Source organism: Equus asinus, chromosome 13 (genome assembly GCF_041296235.1).
Source record: "Equus asinus isolate D_3611 breed Donkey chromosome 13, EquAss-T2T_v2, whole genome shotgun sequence".
NCBI classification, from domain to species: domain Eukaryota; kingdom Metazoa; phylum Chordata; class Mammalia; order Perissodactyla; family Equidae; genus Equus; species Equus asinus.
Genome location: NC_091802.1, coordinates 61,383,746 through 61,406,880, shown reverse-complemented (window position 1 = coordinate 61,406,880; position 23,135 = coordinate 61,383,746). Strand labels below are relative to the sequence as shown.

The 23,135-nt window shown below is 48.8% G+C and overlaps 1 protein-coding gene across 7 annotated transcripts in view; it reads left to right on the top strand.

Moving 5' to 3' along the window:
* Positions 1 to 23,135, top strand: part of CSNK1D (casein kinase 1 delta) — a 37,219-nt gene that overhangs the window by 5,728 nt on the left and 8,356 nt on the right. For 4 of the 7 annotated variants that reach the window (XM_044744255.2, XM_044744258.2, XM_044744261.2 and 1 more), the window contains exons 2-8: positions 1,022 to 1,132; positions 16,090 to 16,238; positions 16,770 to 16,998; positions 17,448 to 17,618; positions 18,119 to 18,267; positions 20,241 to 20,412; positions 21,149 to 21,288. In XM_044744255.2, the coding sequence (XP_044600190.1) occupies positions 1,022 to 1,132; positions 16,090 to 16,238; positions 16,770 to 16,998; positions 17,448 to 17,618; positions 18,119 to 18,267; positions 20,241 to 20,412; positions 21,149 to 21,288 (1,121 nt within the window). Of the gene's footprint in view, positions 1 to 240; positions 371 to 1,021; positions 1,133 to 6,559; positions 6,708 to 16,089; positions 16,239 to 16,769; positions 16,999 to 17,447; positions 17,619 to 18,118; positions 18,268 to 20,240; positions 20,413 to 21,148; positions 21,289 to 23,135 lie in introns of those variants that run through there. The other 3 variants (XM_044744264.2, XM_070483873.1, XM_044744256.2) reach the window with 3 other exon arrangements.

Below are 23,135 nucleotides of genomic sequence, written 5' to 3'. Positions count from 1 at the left end.
AAGGTCTTGTAGACACAGCTTTGGGTCAGATCGGAACTTGAGCATTGGTGGCATTTGTGTGCATCCTGGAGGGGTGGTGGTTGTCACGTTTGCAGTTTCTTACTAGAGTAAAGCAGAAATACAATGATTTTTAGATAAAAATTTTAATTTTGCCTTTAAACTCATGGGCTGGTAATTGGGAGGTATTTTAGCAGGAAACTGAAAAAAGCTGTGTGACAGGGCTATGTTGTATGGATATAGTTAGGGCTTTGAAGACAGAGTTCACCCTCCTGGTCTAGCATCAGGAAGAAACGCCCAGTGATGTCCTGTCCCCAGGAAGAGAGGGGTTTGCTGAGCCTCCCTGGGCATCCCTTGGCCTGGCCTGTGATGGGTTAGTAATGACTTATGCCACTTTGTGGGAACCAAGCCCACTTGAGAAGTGCTCTGACTGTTGAGATGTGTGTGGCTCAATACCCAGTCTAGGTGAGCTGAGGCTGTGTGAGTGTTTGATAAAAACTCAGCCCTCCGTCTAGAGAAAGGCTGACACACACCCAAATGGGCCTATTGGCAGCGTGGAGAAACGGATGCACACAGACTGTGGTGCAGGAACACACAGAGTTACCCTGGGACTCCAAGTCTGGCCTTGGCTGGGTAAATGCAGGGGTGACCAACAGGCTGGGTAGGAAGGTTCAGACCAGAAAAGATGAGAGTCCTAAGGAGAGAACTGCATTATTGGCCTGTCTCTGGGTCCGGTCACCTAGTGACATTATCTGAGGGGGGACATGGAAGTGGGTGATGGAATGCCACATATGACTTCCTGTACATATCAAATACTTCTGTTTTAAAAAGTGAAAATAAGGGTAATTTTCCACAGGGGTTTTTCGACCACTGACACCATCTTGTGCTGGGAAATAGAGAGCATCTGTTGTTTGGTCCTTGGTGGAAGACTCAAATGGTGCTTATTGTTTCTCCAGCGTGTTGTAGCATTGGGCTGGGTGGTAGACACCAGATAATTAATGTTTGATTTTGTTTCTTTGCCAAGGTACGGACATTGCTGCAGGAGAAGAAGTTGCCATCAAGCTTGAATGTGTCAAAACCAAACACCCTCAGCTCCACATAGAGAGCAAAATCTACAAAATGATGCAGGGAGGAGGTATGCCATTTACCTGTTAAGAGAGAAAACCAGGGTTGTGTTTGATGAGGGGGAATGTGTTGGGAGGCAAAGCCTCTGGTTTATTTTGGGAAAGAGAGGGAAACGTCCACACCCTGGTGCAGTTATGAGTCTGCCTTCACATGCTGAAAGGCCTACAGAGCCTCATTCAACAAAAAGAAACGTGATTTTATGCTTTTTGCGTAAGCGCTACCTTCCTTAGCTTCACGTTACCTAGTAGTGTCTCTGAACTCAAGAGTTTGTATGAATTTTGATTTTTCCAGCACATTGCTGATTGTCGTGCCTGCCACCTCAGTGACACACTTTGCTTACAGCTTTGGGGAGGCCCCTTCAAACTCGGCTAAGTGAAACAAGGGGTTTGAACTCAGTGACCTCTGCAACCCCTTCCAGCTTAGTTTCTGTGAAACCCCCGGGCCTAAGGGGATGTGATGTTGGACGTGCTCATACTGATCACAGTCTAACTTTTGGAATTCTGTGGACTTCAAAATAGTTTGGCCAATGGAGCAGGAGGGGATGTTTTTGGGGTCTTAGAGTCCTGAAGACACTGCAGCATGATGAAGGGCGCATCCGGCTGCTCTGCAGGGAGCTCAGGAAGCTCCAGGCTCTGCCCTGAATGTTTTGAGCTCTCTTCGGAAGCAGGGCTCTGTGTCTGAAGAATGACTGTGCTGCTTCCTCTTTGGAAACCCTTCAAGTCAGAAGCCCCAGTGGTGCTTTCATAGTTGGAGGGGGTGCTCTTAGCACTTTGCTGAGGGAAAGCTTGTCTTCATAGTCTGTATGAGCCCTTTTGTCAGGCGGAAAGGGAGAACTGGTGATTTGACTTTGACGTCTTTCCTCTACAAAAGCAGTTGAATGTGTGCTGCAACTAGAAATCAGTGTTTCTCAGTTTACATGGCACAGTGTCCCTTTAGCAGCAGATACACCTCAGGGCGATGCAAACAGTTCTGTGGGGCCCATTGCAAAGGAGGTGTCTGGTGCATCCTGTCGCAGGTTTCATGGGACCAGAGAAAGCTGTGGGCTCTTGACTGGCACATGGGGATGAAAACTCCCTGGCCCCTGTGGTCCCAGGGAGAGGTCAGCAGAGGACCCAGCCAGTGAGCTTGCCCTCTGGTGGCCCACAGCAGAGGGCAGGCTTCTCAGGCATTCAGGACATTTGCACAGCTTTGAAGGTGGTGACGAGTAGAACCGAGTGACTCAGGTTGTGGCCTTCATGTTGGGGAACAGCCTGGTGCTGGGGGTTGAATGAAATCTCCCAGCTTAAAAGCCTTGTTGAGTTTTAAGGAGCAGCATCTCTGTGAGAACTCGCAAGCTGGGGGTGCCCAAGGGCGGAGGCAAGGAAAATGGCCCACTGAGGCCCTGGGATAGGAACTGGTTCAGCAGACTGAGATTCTGAAGTGAAGAGTTACTTGGTTTAGAACAAGATTTCTCAACCTCAGCACCATTGCCGTTTGTTGTGGGGACTGTCCTCTGCACGTAGGATGGTGAGCAGCATTCTAGGTGCCAGTAGCAGCCCTCTGCCCTAGTTGGGACAATCCAAAATGTCTCCAGATGTTGCTAAATATCCCAGGGTGTGACGTTGCTTCCCATTTTGAACCCCTGCTTTAGGATGTGAAGGATCACTTGCTCTCTTGGTCTTCCTGTGCCTCTTCTCTGGGATCCCAGAAACTCACCAGGATTCCAGAAATGGACCGTCTCCTGTCTGGTCGTTCCCCACACATAGATCAGATTTTCCTCCTATTTCAGATCCGCACTTGGTGGGTACCATCAAGATGTAAAGATCTCTATTTTAGCAAACAGGTTATGTCCAGGAAAGCAGAGTATATAATTCTGGTAGCGTTCTGTGAACTCATTCTAATGGAGATTAAGCTTGGACCAGCAGAGAGGATGTAGGAATCCCCTCTGTCCAGAAACCTTTTGGCTTTGCTGTTGACCAGCCTTCTGCATCATGTCTCGTGTGGGTGCGTGCAGACCACTTGTCACTATAAAGGGGCACAAGTATCTTTAATTGTGGCTCATCTTTTTATGCCACGTTCTGGGCTTACCTGCAACTGGTGACACTGCTGGCATCGTAGGAGAAAGTTCAAAGCCAAGAGGCTGCCTTGCACTCTCTAGGTTGTAGTACAGGGTCGTCCAAGATGCTGCCTGGATGATGGTGGTGTGCCCAGCTAAAGAAACCTGCTGTGCTCGGTAAGCCAGTCTGCCTAGGGGAGGAGTTGGCATTAAAAAAAAACGCATATTAGTGTCAGGTATTGTTAAAAGTGTTTTTTACATTCATTGGCATGTTTGCTGCCACAGTAGTCCTGTGCAGTAGGTGCCGGTCAGCCTCGTGTCACGAATGAGGAGACTGAGGCACAGATGCTGTGGAACTTCGCAAAAAACACAGATTTGAACTTGAATGTTGTAGTGTTGTAGAGGGAGTGCAGCTGCCCTCTGTGGTGGTCACTGGTCAGGAATGTGCCCCAGATGCTTCCACCTTCCACAGATCTGGTTGGGACGATAGATAAAAAACCTGAAATAGCAGAATTTAAGTTTAAATTTAAATTACTTATGTTGGTGAAGGACTTGGGTAGACACCAAATTTTTATCAAAACGGAGTGGACTACCAGGCAGAGCCGGGGGGCCAACTCCTCTTTCCACTCCTGATGCCCCAAAAGTAGCTCCACAGTACTCCCCCTTCAGTCTGTTTTGTTTACAGCTGCTTCTGGTCGAGGCTCATGGTGCATGTTGGGTATGAGAGGGGAGTGTGTGCCCTGTGTATACAATCTAGGCCAAAACTGAGGGAGGGGCTCTGCCCTGAGGGTAGGCGAAAACGGGCAGTTTTACCTGAGTTCACTTCTGTCCTCTTACACGCCTGGTTGCTTCCCACATTTTGTTTTAGGCAGTCATGGTCTGAGATGTTTTACAGTACCAAAAAATACACATAACACTTTGGTATCAAGAGTGCTAAGGTCGGGGCCGACCCAGTGGCCAGTGGTTAAGTGCGCATGTTCTGCTTCAGCGGCCCGGGGTTCGCCGGTTCAGATCCTGGGTGCGGACATGGCACCGCTCATCAAGCCATTCTGTGGCAGGTGTCCCACATATAAAGCAGAGGAAGATGGGCACGGATGTTAGCTCAGGGCTAGTATTCCTCAGCAAAAAGAGAAGGATTGGCAGCAGACATTAGCTCAGGGCTAATCTTTCTCAAAAAAAAAAAAAAAAAAAAAAAAAGAACGCTAAGGTCAACCTGCGTGACCCCCGCCCACCTGAGAGAGGCAGCAGGACACCCTCAGCACCCCTACACCTGGCCCAGTGTTTCCTCCAGGGGAGAAGCACACGCTGAAGTCTGTCTCCCCCATGCCCTTGCCTAGTTTGTTCTTTCTTTATTTGCTGAGCTAACATCTGTGCCAGTCTCCCTCTATTTTGTGTGTGGGATGCTGCCACAGCATGGCTGTTGACAAATGGTGTAGATCTACTCCCGGAACTGAACCCAGGCCACTGAAGCCGTGCGTGCCAACCTTAACCACTAGGCCATAGGGCCAGCCCTCATACCATGCGTCTTTTTAGTACTGAAAACTTTGGAATATATGTCATACAATCTTACTGGATGTAGTCTACAACTTTCCTTTTTTGACCCAGCATGTTCCTGAGATTCCTCTGTGTTGGCACAGTGTAGTTCAGTGATTTTCATCGCTGTATTCTAAACAGTTCTGTCTGTTGTAAGGAGCTGTGGCTTGCTTCTGGTTTTCTGCTGTGAGGGACAGTGCCTCGATGATACCCTAGTCCATGTCTTCTGGTACACAACCTAGAGTGGAATTGAGTTTTGTGGAGTGTGCAAATGCTCCTCTGGCAGAATGGCGCCAGCTGCTGTAGTGTGCATAGGGGTGTGTTCCAAGGTGGTCACACAGGTTTATCCTCCCCACTGCCTGGCATCAGGACTCCTGTTGGGTCCACGTCATCTTCAGCCTCACCATTACCATTTCTCTCCACTGTGGCTTGGGATGTCCTAGCTAGCACAGAAGACAAGGTGGGGAAATTTAAAGAATGAGGAGGGAAAAGGAAGAAATAAAACTGTTACTTGCTCATGATATAATTTTTTAAATTTTTGTTTATTTATTTTCTTGAGGACGATCAGCCCTGAGCTAACATCCGTGCCCATCTTCCTCTATTTTATATGTGGGACACCTGCCACAGCATGGCTTGATGAGCGGTGCCACGTCTGCACCCGAGATCCGAACCGGCAAACCCCAGGCTGCCAAAGTGGAAGGTGCACACTTAACCGCTGTGCCACCCGGCCGGCCCCATGATATAATTTTCTTACACAGGAAAGCCAGAAGATAAATTGGAGAGTTTACCCAGATAGCTAGCTTAAGATGAAAATATAAAATCAGTTCATTACACCAACAGTGGTAAGTTAGGAAATGTAGTTCTTGGGCCATCCCGCTGGCGCAGTGGTTAAATTTGCATGGTTTCGCTTTGGTAGCCGGGGGTTCGCTGCTTCAGATCCCGGGTGCTGACCTACACATGCTTATCAAGCCAGGCGTCCCACATAAAATAGAGGAAGATGGGCACGGATGTTAGCTCAGGGCCAATCTTCCTCAGCAAAAAGAAGATTGGTGGCAGATGTTAGCTCAGGGCTAATCATCACCCTCCCCCCCCAAAAAAGAAAATGTAGTTCTCCCCCCCCATACCAGTAAGTATTTACTCATTGCATTTTCCCAGGGAAAGAGGGGATTCAGGATTTCACACACAGCTTCAATTTCTAGCAGTAAACATGAAGTTATGTTCATCTATCTCCTAGTAAACAATCTTGTGGCTGCTTTGACATAAGTTTCTTACACCTGCATAAAAGTTTCTGAGTGACTTGGGGATACAGTCATTTTCCCTTTCTTGGCCTCCTGACCCCATTTTGTACATGGGAGGCCCCCCATTTCTTCTCTCAACCCTAGGATTAGAGATTAAAGTAGGTTTGATCATCCAAATACAGCAGTGTGTTTGATATGAATCACGTCAAGGCATGCTCTTGACTCAAGAGGTTGGGAACAAAGGATGGAGTGTTTCTGGCGTCTTCAGAATTTTTGCACACATCATTTAGGAGTTGTGGGGACATCCCACAAATTAAATATGTGTGTGTATGGGCTTTTTTTGGGGTGGGGGGCGATGGAGGATAGAGGGCGGGAATAGGGTAGGAGTCAAGTTTTTAGGATAGAACATCTGGTCCAAAACAGGAAATAGGGGAAGGAGCCACAAAAGAAAAGATGGCTCAGACACCTGCTTCAGGACACACCCCGAGCCTCTGTTTCTGGTCCTTTGCCTGGTGCAGAACCTTTGTCAGAGATGCTCTGGCTATTTTTTTCTCAATACAAAAAGTTTATGAAGAATAAAACCCCAGAAGAACATGGAGAAAGACCAACATGTTCTATCTGTGCAAACTAGGCCGCCTAGTGATGAGCAAATCAGTGGCTTGTGAAGTCCTCCAAGTCCAACACACACTCACTAGAGGGGGCAGCTGTGAAGGCGACAAGAATCCAGGATCAGACTCATCACCCACTGCCTTCCAGTGCATTCGCCCTGTTCCCACACGGTGAGTCACAGCACGTGTCCTGAACCCTTTATCTCAGCTGCAGGACACTTGCCACTGGTGCAGCAGGGCGGGATGCTGGCTTCTGGCACCCTGGAGAAGCCCTTGCTTGTGGTCTCTCTGTAGGCCAAGGCAGGAGAGCCCAAGGAGAGATCCTTGCTTCAAATAACACCCCTGGGCAGCTTGGGATGGGTGTAGAGGTATCCTTCTTAAAACCTGTCCTGACCAACAAACACTCATAATCCCTGTTCTGTTGTAGGCCTGGCCCAACCCAGTGATGGATCTGGTAGATGAAGTGAGTCTGTCCTGGGATTGGAGGTCCAGAAAAGGAATCCTTCATCACCGTTGTAGACAGCTCTCATGTAGCTGTGGCTTCCTCTCACCGCCTTCCTCTGGCCCTGCCTCTCCTGACCTCTCTGCACTACCTTTCCTGCTCAGACTAATTCCCAGTCTTCCAAAAGGAGGAGATCAAGTCATGAGGCACCCCAGTTAAAACCTAGTCTCCTATGAAACATTGAGGGTTTGGGAGAGAAGTCGGCTCTAATTGACAAAAATGAGGTGGTTCAGGAGGGTATGGTGCTCCAAATAGTAGTCCTCCATGGCGATAAGACAGCAAAAAGGATTGCAGCTGTGTGGTCCTGCAGCTGCTGCCAACTCACCCCTGAGGTTGCTCATGGACCTGAGAACAGTGCAGGAATGAGGGCCTTGGACCAGAATACACAGAAATAGAAAAGCATAATGTTTATATCAAGAAAAAGTTAAAATGCACAAGATTTGTCATTTGCACCTGGCCAGTGTGGTTGAGACCGTGAGAAAGTGGGCCCCGAGGTGCAGTTATCCAAGGGAGCAATAAACCGTGTTGGCCCAGAGCGGAGTGGAAGTGAGCTTAGGAGCAGCAGGACTGTAGCTGTTGCCCCAATCACCCCTTTTGCTGCTCGTCTCAGCCCATTGCCTGGGGCACTTGCCAGCATCGTCCCCTAAGAGTGGATTATGAGGAGACTGGCGGTGGAAAACCCTGCCTCATCCCCGAGAGTCCTTCCCACAGTGTGGTGGTGTGTGGGTTGGGTCCATCAGTCTGGTCTCATGCTTTTAATCTTTTCACTCTGATGTGGGAAGTGTCATTACTACATATCCTTTAAAAGGAAAACAACTTCCCTGTCCAGGCTACTTTCAAAAGCTGGAGATTCTGGGGGTGGAGGCTCCAGTAAAGCATGCAGGTTCTGGAGGGATTCCCTGAGGCCCTCAAGTGTGCTTGCGCAGAGCCTGGTTGGAGTTTCTCTGCCTTACCTCCTCCCCCTCGAGAGGGAAGAGGGGTGATGCTGTGGACCTGACCGGAGAAGTGTGGCAGTACTCGCTTCCCCACTCTTCCCCCCTTTCTCCACTGCTGATGGATGCAGAAGGAGAGCCCCACCCACTGTGCTCAGTTCTGGGCCTTGTTGTAGGGCAGGGCTGTGGATCTCTTCGTCTGCCTGAAAGTAGGCTAGCTTTCCCTGGCAGCTGGGGCTGCCACATGGCTGATGCTCTGGCAAAAGGGGCACTTCTTGGGCTGGGATGGCAGCTTGGTTCCTTGGCATGTTGGTCTAGACCTCCACAGCTAGAGTGCCCGTCTCCTTCTGTGTGTGTTCTGCCCCTTTGGTGCCTCTCACTCCCAGTACAGAAAACCTCCAAGAGCTGGTAAGATTCCAGGCCTTGGTGGACTTCTGAAAGGTGAACTCTGTTTCCTCGCCCCACTTGGGGCTCTGGAATCCCTCCGTGTGCAGCTTTCTCTGGGGCTCAAAGACATCCACTGGGGCGTTGAGTGTGACCCTGGCGCAGTGGTCGTGGACAGGGAGCTGAACCCCGTGTGCGCAGAGACCCACTTAGGGATGCCAGTGCCATACGGCAGCTGTGGCTGCTCCAGTGCCTTGGCGTCGCCACCTATGAACTGCTGGTTGGATACAGAGCCCTCCGTCTGCTGAGCCCCAGTTGCCTGGTCAGGCGGCTGCTGGCCCCAGAGAAGTCCAGAGGCCAGAGTGTAATTTTTTAAATACTGTGTTTACGATAGCCAGTAAACCCCTAGCTAATAAGGTATCTGAGGGCGGGCCGGGTGGCGCAGCGGTTAAGTGCGCATGTTCCGCTTCTCGGCGGCCCAGGGTTCGCCGGTTCGGATCCTGGGTGCAGACATGGCACCGCTTGGCAAAAGCCATGCTGAGGTAGGCGTCCTACGTATAAAATAGAGGAAGATGGGCGTGGATGTTAGGTCAGGGCCAGTCTTTCTCAGCAAAAAGAGGAAGATTGGCAGTAGTTAGCTCAGGGCTAATCTTCCTCAAAAAAAAAAAGGTATCTGAGAATAAATCTTTAAGCCAGGTAAGATGTGTATGTAGGAAGTTTTAAAACTTTGTTGGAGGACACTGAAGAATTCTTGAACAAGTGGAGACATTGTGTGTTTCATGGAGAGGATGACTCACTAAGATGTCACTTCTCCCAAAGTTGCTTTAGGGTTCAGTGGAATTCCAGTCAAAATCCACAGGGCTTTTCTTCCAACGTGACGAGCTGACTCAAGAATTCACAGAATAGCAAAGGGCAGAGACTGAGTAAAATATTCTTGAAGGAGGGCATTTGTCCTGCAAATAACAAAACTCACACAAAGTGCCTGGAAGTAGTGACAACCCAAAGCAGTGAGCACACCTGGCACCCAGATCATGGTTTCTAGGTATCGTTGCCCAGTGAGAGAGGCCCAGGCTTTAGGGAGAGATGGCTGATTCCAGGGAGGGGCAGGAAGAGAGAGAGAGTCTAGAACACGTTGTGGCTGAAAGGAAACCGTCGGCACCTGTCCACAGGACACAGGAGCAAGCTTGAAGGGCGTCTGTTGGCAAACTTTGGGACAATTAGAACCTCAGACTGAATAATGATTACAGCACATGGGAGGAGGGCGGGAGACTTCATGAGTCTGTAATACTACACATGAGTTAAGCTTCACAGAAAAATGCAGAAGGAACCATCAGAAATGGAAGAGCCTCAATTTGCAGACACTGTTTTATTGATTGGTTCAGGTGAGAATTGTTGGTGGATGCAGATAAGGGGAGCAGGGTATTGACACTACCCTCAAAGCTTCATCCACAAATTACTTAATAATGAAGGGAAAAGTATCTTGGTGTAGAAATCTGCCAGATAACCTTATCTGACAAGTGATCAGAACCAGCAGTCACATCAAATCCAAATTGAAGACTGTTCTGCAAAATTGACCTGAATTCTTCAAAAATGTCTATGTGATGAAAAATTTAAAAACTCTTCTGCGCTTAAACATGATAACCACATGCAGTGTGTGGTCCTAGATTGGACCCTGGGTGGAAGGAAAGCTGTGAAGGATGCAATTGGGGAAATGTGAGTGTAGACTGTGTGTCAGTCTTGGGAACATCCCCATGGAGTCTGTACAGACGTGGACTATAGTCCTGTTATTCCCCACACACACACACACACAGACACAGGGAAAAGGGCCTTAGAACTGACCAGAAAGACCAGAAGTGTGCACAGAATTGGGACTTAAGCAGAAGTGTTATGGCCAGTGGGAGAGGGGCCATGTGAACACCATGGTGCTGAGGATGGTGGGAGTCCCGCTTCTCCTTCCCCAAAAATCCACTTCCAGATGGATCAGGGGACTTCAGTGCGAAGAGTGAAACTGTAAAACATTTTGATTTTTTAAAATCAGCTTTACTGAGGTGTAGTAAACTACATGTATGTTAAGTGTATAATTTGATAAGTTTTGCCACATGTTTACCCTCGTGAAACCATTACCATAGTCAAGATAGTGAATGCATCCATCAACCCCAAAAGTTTCTGGGTCCCCCCTAATAATCCCCCACCCCCACTCTCTGTCCCCAAATCACTGCTCATCTGCTTCTGTCACTATAGATTACTTTGCGTTTTGTAGAGTCTTGTATAAAAGGAGCAGCATTGTGTACTCTTTTTTTTGAGATTTGTCCGTGTTGTGTGTATCAGTGGTTACTCCTTTTGGTTGCTGAGGCAGCCCTTGTGTGAACGTGCCATGCTTTCTTTATCCCTTCACCTGTTTGTGGACGTTGGGGTGGTTTCAGGTGTCAGGCATGCCAGACAAAGCTGCTGCAAGCTCTTGTGTAGATGTTTGTGTAGATGCTTACCTCCTTTTATCTTGGGTAAGCATCTAGGAGTGGGATGGCTAAATCAAAAGTAAATGAATGTTTTACCTTTAAAGGAACTGCCAAAATGCTTTCCAAAGTGGTGGTACCATTTTACACTCCCACCAGCAGATTACAAAGGCTTTGAGGGTTTGTGTCTTTCAGCTGATTTGTCTGAGTTACTGAATTTACTGGCATAAAGCTGTTTATAATATTTCTGTTAGCCTTTTAATATCTGTAGAATCTAGTGATGTCACCTCTCATTCTTGCTATTAGTCATTTGTGCCTTCTATTTTTTTTTCCTGATGTGTCTGATTAGAAGTTTATCAAAAATCTCAAAGAACTAGCTTTTGGTTTCAGTAATTTTTTTCTGTTTTCTATTTCATTGGTTTCTGCTGTGATCTTTTATTTCATTTCTTACACTTACTTTGGGTTTAATTTCCTATTTTCTTTAGAAGCTGAGATTATTCATCTGTCTTTTCTAGTAATAAACGTTTAGTTGCCATAAATTTCCCCAAGTCCTACTGTAGTGGCATCTCATAAATCCTGATAGGTTGTGTTTTCATTTTCATTTGGCTCAGAATGCTTTCTAACTCCCCTTTTGATTTCTTCCTTGATCCATAGGTTATTTTGAAGTGTATTATTTAGCTTGCAGGTATTTGGGAATTATCTAGAGAGCTGTCTGTTATTTATTTCTAATGAGTTCCACTGTCTTCCAGAACATACTTTGTATAACTTGAAACCTCTTAACTTTATTGAGACCTGTTCTCTGTCCAGAATGTGATCTGTCTCGGTGAATGCCCCCGTGTCCTTGAGAGGAGCGTGTGTTCTGCTGCTGAGGCAGGAGGTTGAAGTCTCCAGTCAAACTGTAGGTTTGTCTGTGTCTGCTTGCAGTTTTGCTTCATGTTTTGAAGCTCTGTTGTTCGCTGCATAAACGTTTAGAAGTATTCTGTTCTCTTGGGAAGTTCATGCTGGCATCACTGTGAAGTGACTGGTGTATGCCTGGAAACGTTCTTCTCTGCAGTCTGCTGTGTGCGATGCTGATGCAGCCCTTGTGTGTTCCCTTCCTACTGCACTGTGATACGCTGTCCTCCTCCTTATCACTTCTTTGACTCTCAAGGGTGTTTATTGTCGGCAGCGTGTATGCTTAGTCCTTTCTTTTCTGTCTAATCTGAGAAAGTATGCCTTACTTTTAGTGAGATTAATGACAGGATTAGGTTTGCTCTGTCATCTTGCTGTTGGTTTTTGTCTTATGTGGTCTTTGTTTCATTTTCCCTCCTTTTTTTGCCTTCTTTTGGATTAAACAAGTATTTTCTTACGTTTCTTAATTTTTCTTAGGATTAGCTCCTCTGTGGCTTATTATACCTATCCTTCTTTTGTTATTGTAGTGGTTGAGTTAGAACTTATCATACACATCTTGAGCTTACCACAGTCTGTCCTCAAGTGATGCTGTGCCACTTGATGTGGAGCACAGGAACCTCACACGGGTGCACTTCCGTTTCTCCCTTCCCAGCCTGCATGATGTTGTCCGTTTACATTTCTGGTTATAAACCCTACGTTGCATTCTTATGTTTGCTTAAACAGTTAGACCTTTTAAGGAAATTTAAATAATTTTTAAAAATCTTACGTAGGTACCTTTGTTGTTATTTCCAGTGCTTTCCATTCTTTTGTGTAGGACCTCCTTTAGTTTGGTGTTATCTACCTTCTGCCTGAAAGACTTCCTTTAACATATGTAGTGGTGCAGGTCTACTGGGCATTGATTTGCAACTTTTTAATATCTGAGAATGTCTTCGCTTTGCTTAGGTTTCTTTTTTGCAACCTGTACTTCTGTAGATTGCCATTTTTTTCCTCAGTACTTGAAAGATGTTCCTCCTCTGTGTTCTTATGTGCTTCATTTCTGACGAGAAGTCTGCAGTCATCCTTGCCTTTGCCACTCTGTATATAATGTGTCTTCTTGTTTCTTTCCAGATATTCTCTTTATCACTAGTTGTGAGCAATTTATCGGATACCTTGGTGTAATGTTCTTTATGGTTCTTGTGCTTAGGATTCGTTGAGCTGCTTGGATTGACAGGTGTATTGTTTCCATCTGGCTGTTCTTCTGATAGGATTTCTCTGCCTCCTCCCTTGTGTCTCCTCTCTTCAGGGCCTCCAGTTGCATAGATGTTAGGGGGCTCATAGTTGTCCCCACAGCTCATTGAAGCTCTTGTTGGCTTTTTCACTAGCTTCTGTTGCTATGTCTTCAAGTTCACAAGTCTTGTTTTCTGCAGTGTCTAATCTGCTGTTAATCCCACCAAGTGTAGTTTTCATCCTAGATGTTGTAGCTTTCATATCTCCCTTGCCATGCCTGTGTTAAACTTTTCTGACATGGAATACACTTATAATTTCATTGCCCTTCCCTGCTGCTGCTAACATCTGAAGCAGTTTCAGTTGATTTAGACACTTTTTCTCAGTGTGGATCATGTTTTCTGCTTTGGGTGCCAGGCACTGACTTTTACCTTCTTTTTTTAAATTTTTTTTGAGGAAGATTAGCCCTGAGTTAACATCTGCCACCAATCCTCCTTTTTGCTGAGGAAGACTGGCCCTGAGCTAACAGCCATGCCCATCTTCCTCTACTTTATATGTGGGACGCCTGCCACAGCATGGCTTGACAAGTGGTGCGTAGGTCCATGCCCGAGATCCAAACCGGTGAACTCCTGGGCCACCGGAGCAGAATGTCTGAACTTAACCACTGCGCTAATGGTCTGGCCCCTGACTTTTACCTTCTTGTGTGCTGAATATTTTAATATTGCACAGATTCTTCCTCAGCTTAGTTATGGGATGGAGTTACTTTATCTTCAGTTTTTGCTTTTCCCCTAACATGCTCAAGGCAGGACTGGGGCGTCTGGGGGCTCACATGGATTGTTTCCTGTCTTTCAGGCCTTGGTGTCATCATTGCCTTGTGTTTCCCATCTTTTCATCTGTTCTCTGTTTTGTTTTCTCTTTTTGGGTATTGCAAATGTGAGGGTAAATTGGGTCCCCATTACTCCACCTTGGCTGGAAGTAGAGGTAACTTTTAAAAGAAAATAATAGCATCTCTTTCTGACTCTGAGTTCAGGAAGAGTTTGTTATGTAAGATAACCAAAAACATAAAGGAAGAGGTTGATACATTCATCTTTCTTAAAATTGAGCACCTTTTCTCATCAAGAGACTCCACAAGAGAGTAAAAAACATGCCATTAACTGAGAGAAGATATCTGCCTCACATAGAACCAAGAATAGTTTGGTATCTAGAATTTATAAAGAACTGCCATAAACAGGAAAAGGTCACTCTGATAGAAGAAGTTGGCAAAAGACATGCATAGACATTTCAGAGGAGAGGAAACATGTATGGCCAATAAATATATGGAAAATGATCCAAATTGAGAGTTCAGTGAGACACCATTTATACCCACTTGATTGATAAAAATTAAGAGATCTGATGGAGATCTGATGATACTCTTGCATTAACAGGAACTCATTCATCGCTACTGGGAGTATAAAGTGGTTTTTCCTTTTTGGAAAACAATTTGACATTATCTTGTATAGTCAGATAATTTGTACCCTGTGTTTCTAGGTATGTACCTGGGAGGGGGGACTAGATGTTAACAAGAATTTCACATAAAAGAATTTTCAGCAGTGGACGTATATAAGAATTTATCTAACAGCAGTGTTCGTAATAGGAACAGCAAACCTAAACAATCCAAATGACAGAAGAATAGATGAGTTGTGGTGTATTCACCAAATGGAATATTATGCAGCATACATACTTATTTTATTAAAAGCAAGGAAATGATAAAGTCATGGGTAGTCTTCATCGGGGGAGCACAGGAGTGGGAGAAGAGCAGTGTGTAAAAGCAGATGCAGTGATTCGGAATGTGCTGGGTCTGTGTTAGGTGGTGGGCTTACAGTCCTTTGTTACATTGTGCTTTATAACTTCTGTATTTGTTAAAGTTGTTCTCATGTAGTGTATAAAATATGTATTTTAAATAATTTTAAAAATGAAAGAGTTGCCTTCTTTATCAAAACTTGCTATAAAACTAAACTAAAAATTGTTTAGCATCTTATAGTGCCAGAAAGTAAGGCAGTGCTCAAAAGAAGCGAGCAAAAGCCTACGTGATGGGTGTTGAGAGGACACAGTGGCAACTGAGGAGCCCCTGTGGCCAAGGCTGGAACACTTTGAGGAAAAGAATTAAAAAATGCAACTTTCAGTTATTACCCAAAGTGTATAATAAATGTCCACGAGTCCACACTGAAATAAATAAATAAGGGAGAGAAGACCAATCTCTCGCAGAATTCCAAATAACGTATGCAGACGCTCTGCCCCTAGGGAGGGGCATAACTCTCTACTCCGTGAGCGTGGGCTGCACGGAGCGACGCCCTCCCAAAGAGCACAGGACGGAAGGGGAGGGAAAGAACAACAAGGGGAGGCCTGGCAAACACACCTCAGCCAGCTCACCAAGGTCACGTCAGCAGAGACGAGTCCCGAGAGAGCACGGACCCCTGACGGGACGTGAGGAGGAGGCACTTGACCCTGTGCTCTTCCTCCCCCAAACCCGCAAGCCCGCGCTCCTCATGAGAAAGCATCAGACAGATCCCAGCAGAGGGACAATTTGCAAAGTCCCTGAGCAGCACCCCGCAAAGCTGTCGCGGCCATTGGAACCAGGAAAGTGTGAGACCATCCCAGCCAAGAGGAGCCTGAGGAGAGGGGATGACTGGATGTGAGGTGGGCTCCTGGATGGGGTCCTGGAGGAGTAAAGAGATGCTAGGTAAAAACTAAGGAAACGGAACAAAATGTGGACTTCAGTCTGTAGTAATGTATCAATATTGGCTCATTACTTGTAACAGATGCACCATACGCATGTAAGATGTTAGTTAAGGGGAACTGGGTGTGGGGTGTGTGGAAACTCTGTGTTTTCTACCTGAGCCCCTCTCTTACCTGCATTGCCTTCTCTTTGCTTCGTTTGACCACTCCCCTGCCCGTGAAGTTGGCCTCACATTCTCTCCTTGTGTCACTTCTGACTCCTACCCTCCTGACCCTTGTCAGAAAACTCTGTCTTGTACTGTTGGTGACAGTGTGGAGCACAGGTGTGTCAGGGTCTTCTGACCCCCACCCTGCCCCCACTCGCCCCCTTGGTACATAGGAGGTGATGTGACATGTGGCCGCCTGTACTTGGTACATAGGAGGTGACGTGGGGAGGCTGCCTGTACTGAAGCACCTCTTGCTCTCTCTCACAGTGGGCATCCCCACCATCCGGTGGTGTGGGGCGGAGGGGGACTACAACGTCATGGTGATGGAGCTGTTGGGACCAAGCCTGGAAGACCTCTTCAACTTTTGCTCGAGGAAATTCAGTCTCAAAACTGTCCTGCTACTTGCTGACCAAATGGTAAGCGTTGGTTTTTCTGAAGTGACAGAGCAGTGGGGCACTCAGCACATGCTTGGTTTGAGTGGACAGTCTGATAAAATACTCCAGCTGTTCTCATAATTATGCCTGTTAGTACACAGGGAGAAAATGAAAGTTCATTAGCCTTTACCATAGGATGACGACCCAGGTGTGGGGTTTGGAGACCCACCCTCTCGGCACGGCCTGGTACCTTCACGCATGGGGCCCTGGTTACCTCAGGAGCGCATCCTTGGTTCCTGATGGGAGTTTGTCTAGTACAGATGTTGTCTGGTAGCAGCTTTTCCGTCAGGCTGCTCTCTGTCCAGCCCCTGAGAGCTAACAAGAGGGAAATGCCCAGGCCTGTCGAGGGGGCTGAAGGTGGTCAGTTGAGTGTCCTCCAGATTATTGAGTTACTCTGTTGGGCTAAGGGGTACAGAGCATGCCCAGGCATGGCCCTTGCTCTGCAAAGCAGACTCCTTTTCCAAGGCTGCCCCTCTGGGATTTGAGCTTTCACCACTGCTTCTCTACCTGCAGATTAGTCGTATTGAATACATTCATTCAAAGAACTTCATCCACCGAGATGTGAAGCCAGATAACTTTCTTATGGGACTGGGAAAGAAGGGCAACCTGGTCTACATCATAGACTTTGGGCTGGCCAAGAAGTACCGGGATGCCAGGACCCACCAGCACATCCCCTACCGTGAGAACAAGAACCTCACAGGGACGGCGCGGTACGCCTCCATCAACACGCATCTTGGCATCGGTGAGCCCGTGGGTGGTGGGGTCTCCTGTGCCCCTGGTCCCTGACCTACGCTGCCATGGGCATGTCCATCTCTCAGCTCAGGGAAAGGCCAGCCTCTTGGGGGACCCTGGGAGTGGTCAACATGTTTGATGTGGAGGCTGTCATCAAACCTTTGTATCGAAGGTTTCAGGGAGGCTTCAGGGACTGTGGAAACCTTGTTTTGTGAGGTGTGGTGAGGCAGGTAAATGATGGACTTTCTAACAGCTGTGACACTGACGGTGCTCGTCTGGGGTGTTGGAGAATTTCCTGACAGCACGTCAGGGGCAGCTTCTGGTGAAACCAGAGAATCCGTGTATATTTTTTATGATTTTTAAAGTTCATTTCCGTAGTAAGTGTCTGCCTGGGGCCTTTTGCTTTGCTGCTGCAAGTGCACATGTGCCGTCCTTGATCCATTTCCCTTCTCTTTCCAGAACAATCTCGAAGGGATGACCTGGAGTCACTGGGTTATGTGCTCATGTACTTCAACCTGGGCTCTCTGCCCTGGCAGGGGCTGAAGGCTGCCACCAAGAGACAGAAGTACGAGAGGATTAGTGAGAAGAAGATGTCTACTCCCATTGAAGTGTTATGTAAAGGCTACCCTTGTGAGTTCTCGAGTGGGTGTGCCGAGCCGGCCCCCTCCCTCCTGTGGTTTCTGTGGGAGGAGGGTAACAGCAGCCCCTCCTTTCCTGGCATATTTCCCCAGTGCCTCTATGGGAGGCTGTGAGGCTGTGGGAGGCGAACAAGGCAGGCAGACACATACACACACAGGCTGGCTCCTGGAGACCCCTCCTGACCCTGTTTGGTTAGGAAGGTGGAAAGCGGACAGGTGGCCATAGCTCAGGGAGTTCCCTTTATTTTTGTGGGACTGCCCCTAGGATAAATGCCTCAGTTGAGATTAAATTGTGCCCTGTGATGCTGAATTTTCTGAAACTTTGTGAAACTTTCCTGAGGCCTAGAGTCTTCCAAATGTAACAAGTATTTCAGTTTCCCTCTCTCACACCCTCAGTGTATAGCAGTGGATGGTAAATGGTAACGTTGACACACTCCACGTGGGTCCACGTGGGATTATTACCTGTTAGCTCTGCGTCTCCTTGTTTTGCAGCTGAGTTTGCCACGTACCTGAATTTCTGCCGTTCCTTGCGTTTTGATGATAAACCTGACTACTCGTACCTGAGACAGCTATTCAGGAACCTTTTCCATCGCCAGGGTTTCTCCTATGACTATGTGTTCGACTGGAACATGCTCAAGTTTGTAAGTGGCACTGTCGACTCACTCACTTTTCAGTATGGAAGGAGGAACAGCCAGGTCAGCAAAAGGCTGCCAGTGGCTGACGCGTCCATGGCTGTGTCTTTTGTGTGGAGCCATGCTATCCAAAGTCTGGGTTCTGAAGGCTAATTCACTGCGCTGGGGGAGCCGAGTGTACCTAGTAGGGCCGTGGCCTATATTAGGTTTGCCTGAGGGCAAGAGCAAGATGCCCGTCGAGGGAAAGCAGAGAAGGCACCACGTGGCCACAACAGGAGTGTTGGGTTCAGGGGGTGTGGGCAGCCAGGGGCCACTCGTAGAGTGTCCACAGGTGCACGTCTGCCCAGAACCAAAGCTCTTACTTGAATGCTAAGTTGTCTTTAGGTGAGAGGTCATTTTATCATTGTCATCAATCCTAAGAGCCTTTGACCACCTGTGATGTTGAGGCATGGTGCTCACATGTTGTTGGTGCAGGAGGGTGTGGCCAAGGCTAAGGGCTCCCACTGGTGGGGTGGGAACCTGCTGCCTCCTCCCTCTGACTGAGTGACCAGGCCTCTGAGCTGGGTAGGTGGCCTGGGGAGGCGCTGCACCTTATGTCTGAGTTTGGCCACCCATCCGTGAGTCGGTTTTATGAGTTTAAATAATTAATCTTTGGATACCACTGCCAGAATTTGGTTTTTTGGAACTTCCACTTCCTGTTCTTCTATTTAGTTATGAGTTTAAAACAGAAATTGGAATCTCTCTGGGGCAACAAAATCTGATGGAGGAGCAGACCTCCTCTTCAGAGGGTGTACAGTAAGAGAAGGCCTTGTCCCACACAGCCTTGCGGGTGCATGGGTGCCCATACAGGAACCAGGTGGTGGCAGTGGCTGCAGCCTTCGTGAATAGGGATCCAGTCGGAAGAGCCAGCCTGACCCAGACCTGGTCTGTGCCATCCAGGGCAGAGCCAGGTGCTGGGAGGAGAGTGCCCTGCAGGACAGGGTGGCTCAGGAGCCAGGCCCCTCTGCTGCGTTGGTCTGTAAAGGACAGCCCTGGTAGTGGTACTGCAGATCACCCAGAGTCTGGACATCAGGGTGGACCTCCTGCCAGAGCCACTTGAAGCTGCTGGTTTTAACGTTGTCATCCCTTTTAGCAGGGCTCAGCAAACCTTTTCTGTAAAGGACTAGATAGTAAATAATTTTGACTTTGCAGCCTGCACAGTGTCGCAGCCACTCGACTCTGCATCGTAGACGGAAAGCTGTAGTAGGCAGTGCGTAAGTGAGGAGGCGAGGCTATGCCAGTACGACTTTCTTTGCAGAAACAGAGGGTGCTGAGTTTGGCCTGTGGGCTGAAGTTTGCAGACCCTTGCCTTAGAGCACTGGTGGTTGCGATGTAACCTTTAGCGTGATGGGTACCTTAGCCTAACGAGTTAAAATCAAATCCCCTGTGCAACTGGTTTGTTAGTCACTGAAAGCATAACTAGCTGTTTGTGCTGGGAGCAAACCTTGTTTAGCAGTGTCCACCGCACGGGCCCTCCCAGGACAAACCCGGCTGCGGGCCTCCTCGTCACATGTGTGCATGATGTTGCTGGCATCACCACGATGCAACAGTCGCCATGGGCCGTGAGTCTGGGCGCTGGTTGCCACCACTCACACCTGCTTCTCAGACTCCCCCAACTGGCACCATGTTGGGCCTACCTCTGACCTCAGACAATTTCCTGTCGGTATCTGAATGTTCACAGAGAAGAGGGTCACCCAGCTGCTGCTGGTGTTTGGGGTTTTAGACAGTGCTGTGGTGATGGAGTGGGGGTTCCCCTGCTGTGTTGGAAAGACACAGGATGCCTCATCTTGTTCTGACTTGCTGGTTTGCTGTGGGGAGCTTCATGGGCAGTGTTGTCCTAGATCCCCCTGTTGTTTTCTTGAGTTGCAGGGGGTAGCCAAGGGCCTTGGGTTGTTTTTCACCAAACCCAGTTCAGTTCTGATCTTATCCTCTTTCCTTCTTAGGGTGCCAGCCGGGCAGCTGACGATGCTGAGCGGGAACGTCGGGACCGAGAGGAGCGATTGAGACACTCACGAAATCCAGCCACCCGTGGCCTCCCTTCCACAGCCTCAGGCCGGCTGAGAGGGACACAAGAAGTGGCTCCTCCCACACCCCTCACCCCTACCTCACACACTGGTGAGTGGCCCACTGCTCACACCACATCCCCCTGCCCCTCAGCAGACGCTGGGGGCCTTTGTGTGTTGGTCGCTCTGGAGACTCCAGCTGTGTGACCTAGTCAGGAGCCAGCTCTGTGCACAGAGTTGGGGCAGCTGCAGCTCGTGGGTGACGCCATGTACATCCTCGTTCATGTCAACTGTTGTTCCTGAGGATAGACTGGTCAGGGAACAGCCTGGGACAGTGCCTTTGGGAACATTCATTTCACAGGACTTGGTCTCTTGAAGGATTGAGTTGCCTGAAAGCTCTGTTGCTATTGCTTCTCCTCCTTCTCATGACACAGATTCCTCCCCCAGAAACCTCTTGATACCCATTTCCCCTTCCCCATCTGTGACAGTCATCGTAAGCATAGAGGCCTGGGCTGCCCTTCCACCAGACGCCTGATACTTTGCTCCTGGGAAGGTCAGCCCGAAGCCACGCACTGGTGTCCTGTGGTTCTTCGTGGGCCCTGCCCACTGATGCTGACCTAGAAATTAGGGTGCAGGCAGTGCTGCGTCGGCTGGGGGCCAATCACCTGTTGCTGCCCTGAAAATCTAGTGAGATGAAGTCTGGTGCCCAGCCCGCCCACAGCTTATTCTATACTGATGCTGAGGCAGGTGAGGGTCCTTGTTAGACACAGCTCCCAAGGAGAGACCCCCTCATGCTGACTGTGGGGCCGCATTTTGAGACCTCTTCCCCCTGTCTCCCCCTCCTTCAGCTAACACCTCTCCTCGGCCTGTGTCGGGCATGGAAAGAGAGCGGAAAGTGAGTATGCGCCTGCACCGCGGCGCCCCTGTGAACATCTCCTCGTCGGATCTCACGGGCCGACAAGATACCTCCCGCATGTCCACCTCACAGGTACGCTCTCTCAGCTCGCCGAGGTCAGGACGCTGTGGGCCACCGACTTCCTCGTGTTCGGACTAGTCTCACGATCTCCAAGCAGAGTAGGGTGAGGGTTTTGGAGGGTTTCTTTCCTCCCTCCCCTCTTGGTGTTCAGCCCATTGGTGGAGAACCTTAGAGACAAGCTGTGCAGGTGAAGGGCTCAGCTCCCCACCTGTGCTGGGGCAGATAACAGGGCTTTTCTCTTCTGTTGCCCTCTGTGTGGCCCCCCAGCCCCAAGCCGGCCTTAGAGGCCCTGCAGTCTTCCTTATTCAGACTGGAGACGCCACACCTGCTTGCACCATTTGTCTGTCATAGGCACACCCAGCCTTTGAGACTGTTTCCTCATTCTTGTTGGCCAAGGCACTCCCTTAGAGAGCCTAGCGGGGCGGGGGTTGCTGGCAGTCACTGTAAGGTGGCCTGGACAGAGGCTGCCCAGGGTCTGGCGATGTGCTGTGAGGTGATCGTTCCCGTCTTTTGATGTCCCTGTCTGTCTGCTCTCTCCGGAGGCCAGTGTGCTCAGAGAAACGGCGTGCTGCATGATGGAGGTGGGTGGGCAATGCAGGCACAGGCAGCCTAGGCCCAGCTGAGCGAATCTCCACCACTTCCTCCACCCACATCCTCTTCCCACTCTGGCTTTTGTAGCTGCTGTTCTGCGTTCGCTAACGAGCCTCTCTCACCAGAACAGCCCTTTGTGTACATGCTGACTGTTTTTCTCAAATAGTTTTCAGGCTCCCCTCCACGGGCTGGGTGGGGGGCCTTGGTAGGTCAAGAACTTGGCCAAGTGGGGCCTTGGTAGGTCAAGAACTTGGCCAAGCTGGGCCTTTTGTTCTGCTTCAGTGAGCACCCTGTGGGTGTCGGTCAGGTGGGCAGCGTGGGTTTCAGGAATGCACTGGGAGCACCTCTCTGGTTCACTGTGAGGCCTCTAGTTTAGGAGTTGGCCCCCAGGCCCTGCTGCCGGTGCTTGCTTGTCACTGGGTGCAGCTTGTAGCTGCATTGAGTGGGTTGAAAGTATTCGTGGGGTCTGTGAGGACTGCCTGGAACCTCAGTTCTGCGTGTCTGGCTGGTCTTCCGGCAGAGGAGCAAGGTGTGCCCAGGCAGAGGGAGGGCTCCTGACCACCTTCTTTTTAATTAAGTGACGTGAATAGTTTTACCAAACTCTTCTAATTTACTGATTATTCTACTGGAAATGAGTTGTTTTTCTGCAGTAACTTTTTTCCCAAAGAGACTGAAGATGCAAGTAGTTTGAATTGTGGGACTTTGAGGGGTCTAGTCAGGGTAATGAAACTGGGCCTCTTGTGGCACCCGGCCCCACACCCTTCCTCCCTCGCCTTGGGACACAGAAAGGGCTTAATGGGTTTCTTCCCATGCGCCCTGGAACCCGTGAGTCAGCAGTTGGGAGCATGTCCTGGGAGCAGTCTGCCTGGCGAGCTTGGCAAGAGAGCCCGGGTGTGTGGCCCCAGAACACCTAAGGCAGGGACAGCTTGGGCCTGTAGATGCTGGGGACTCTGTCTAGACTTGACATCTGCATGTCAGGGGCTCAGCTAGCAAAGACTAAAGAAGGGACAGGCTTAACTTTTTTTTTTTTTTTTAAGAAAAGTAAGTGTCTGATGGATTTGGGATCACTGAAAGAAATGAAAGAGTCAGAAAGTCCTGTGGGTGTGGGACAGTTATGGGTCCGAGTCCAACCTCCTCTTTACCACGTGGCCAGCCTTGGCCCGCTGCCCCCTGAGCACTGACCACACACAGTTCCGAGGTCCTTCCTGTGAAGTCTTACCCAGCTGAGGCGAGCTTAGAACTTGGAATCATACATCTTTGTTCTCTTG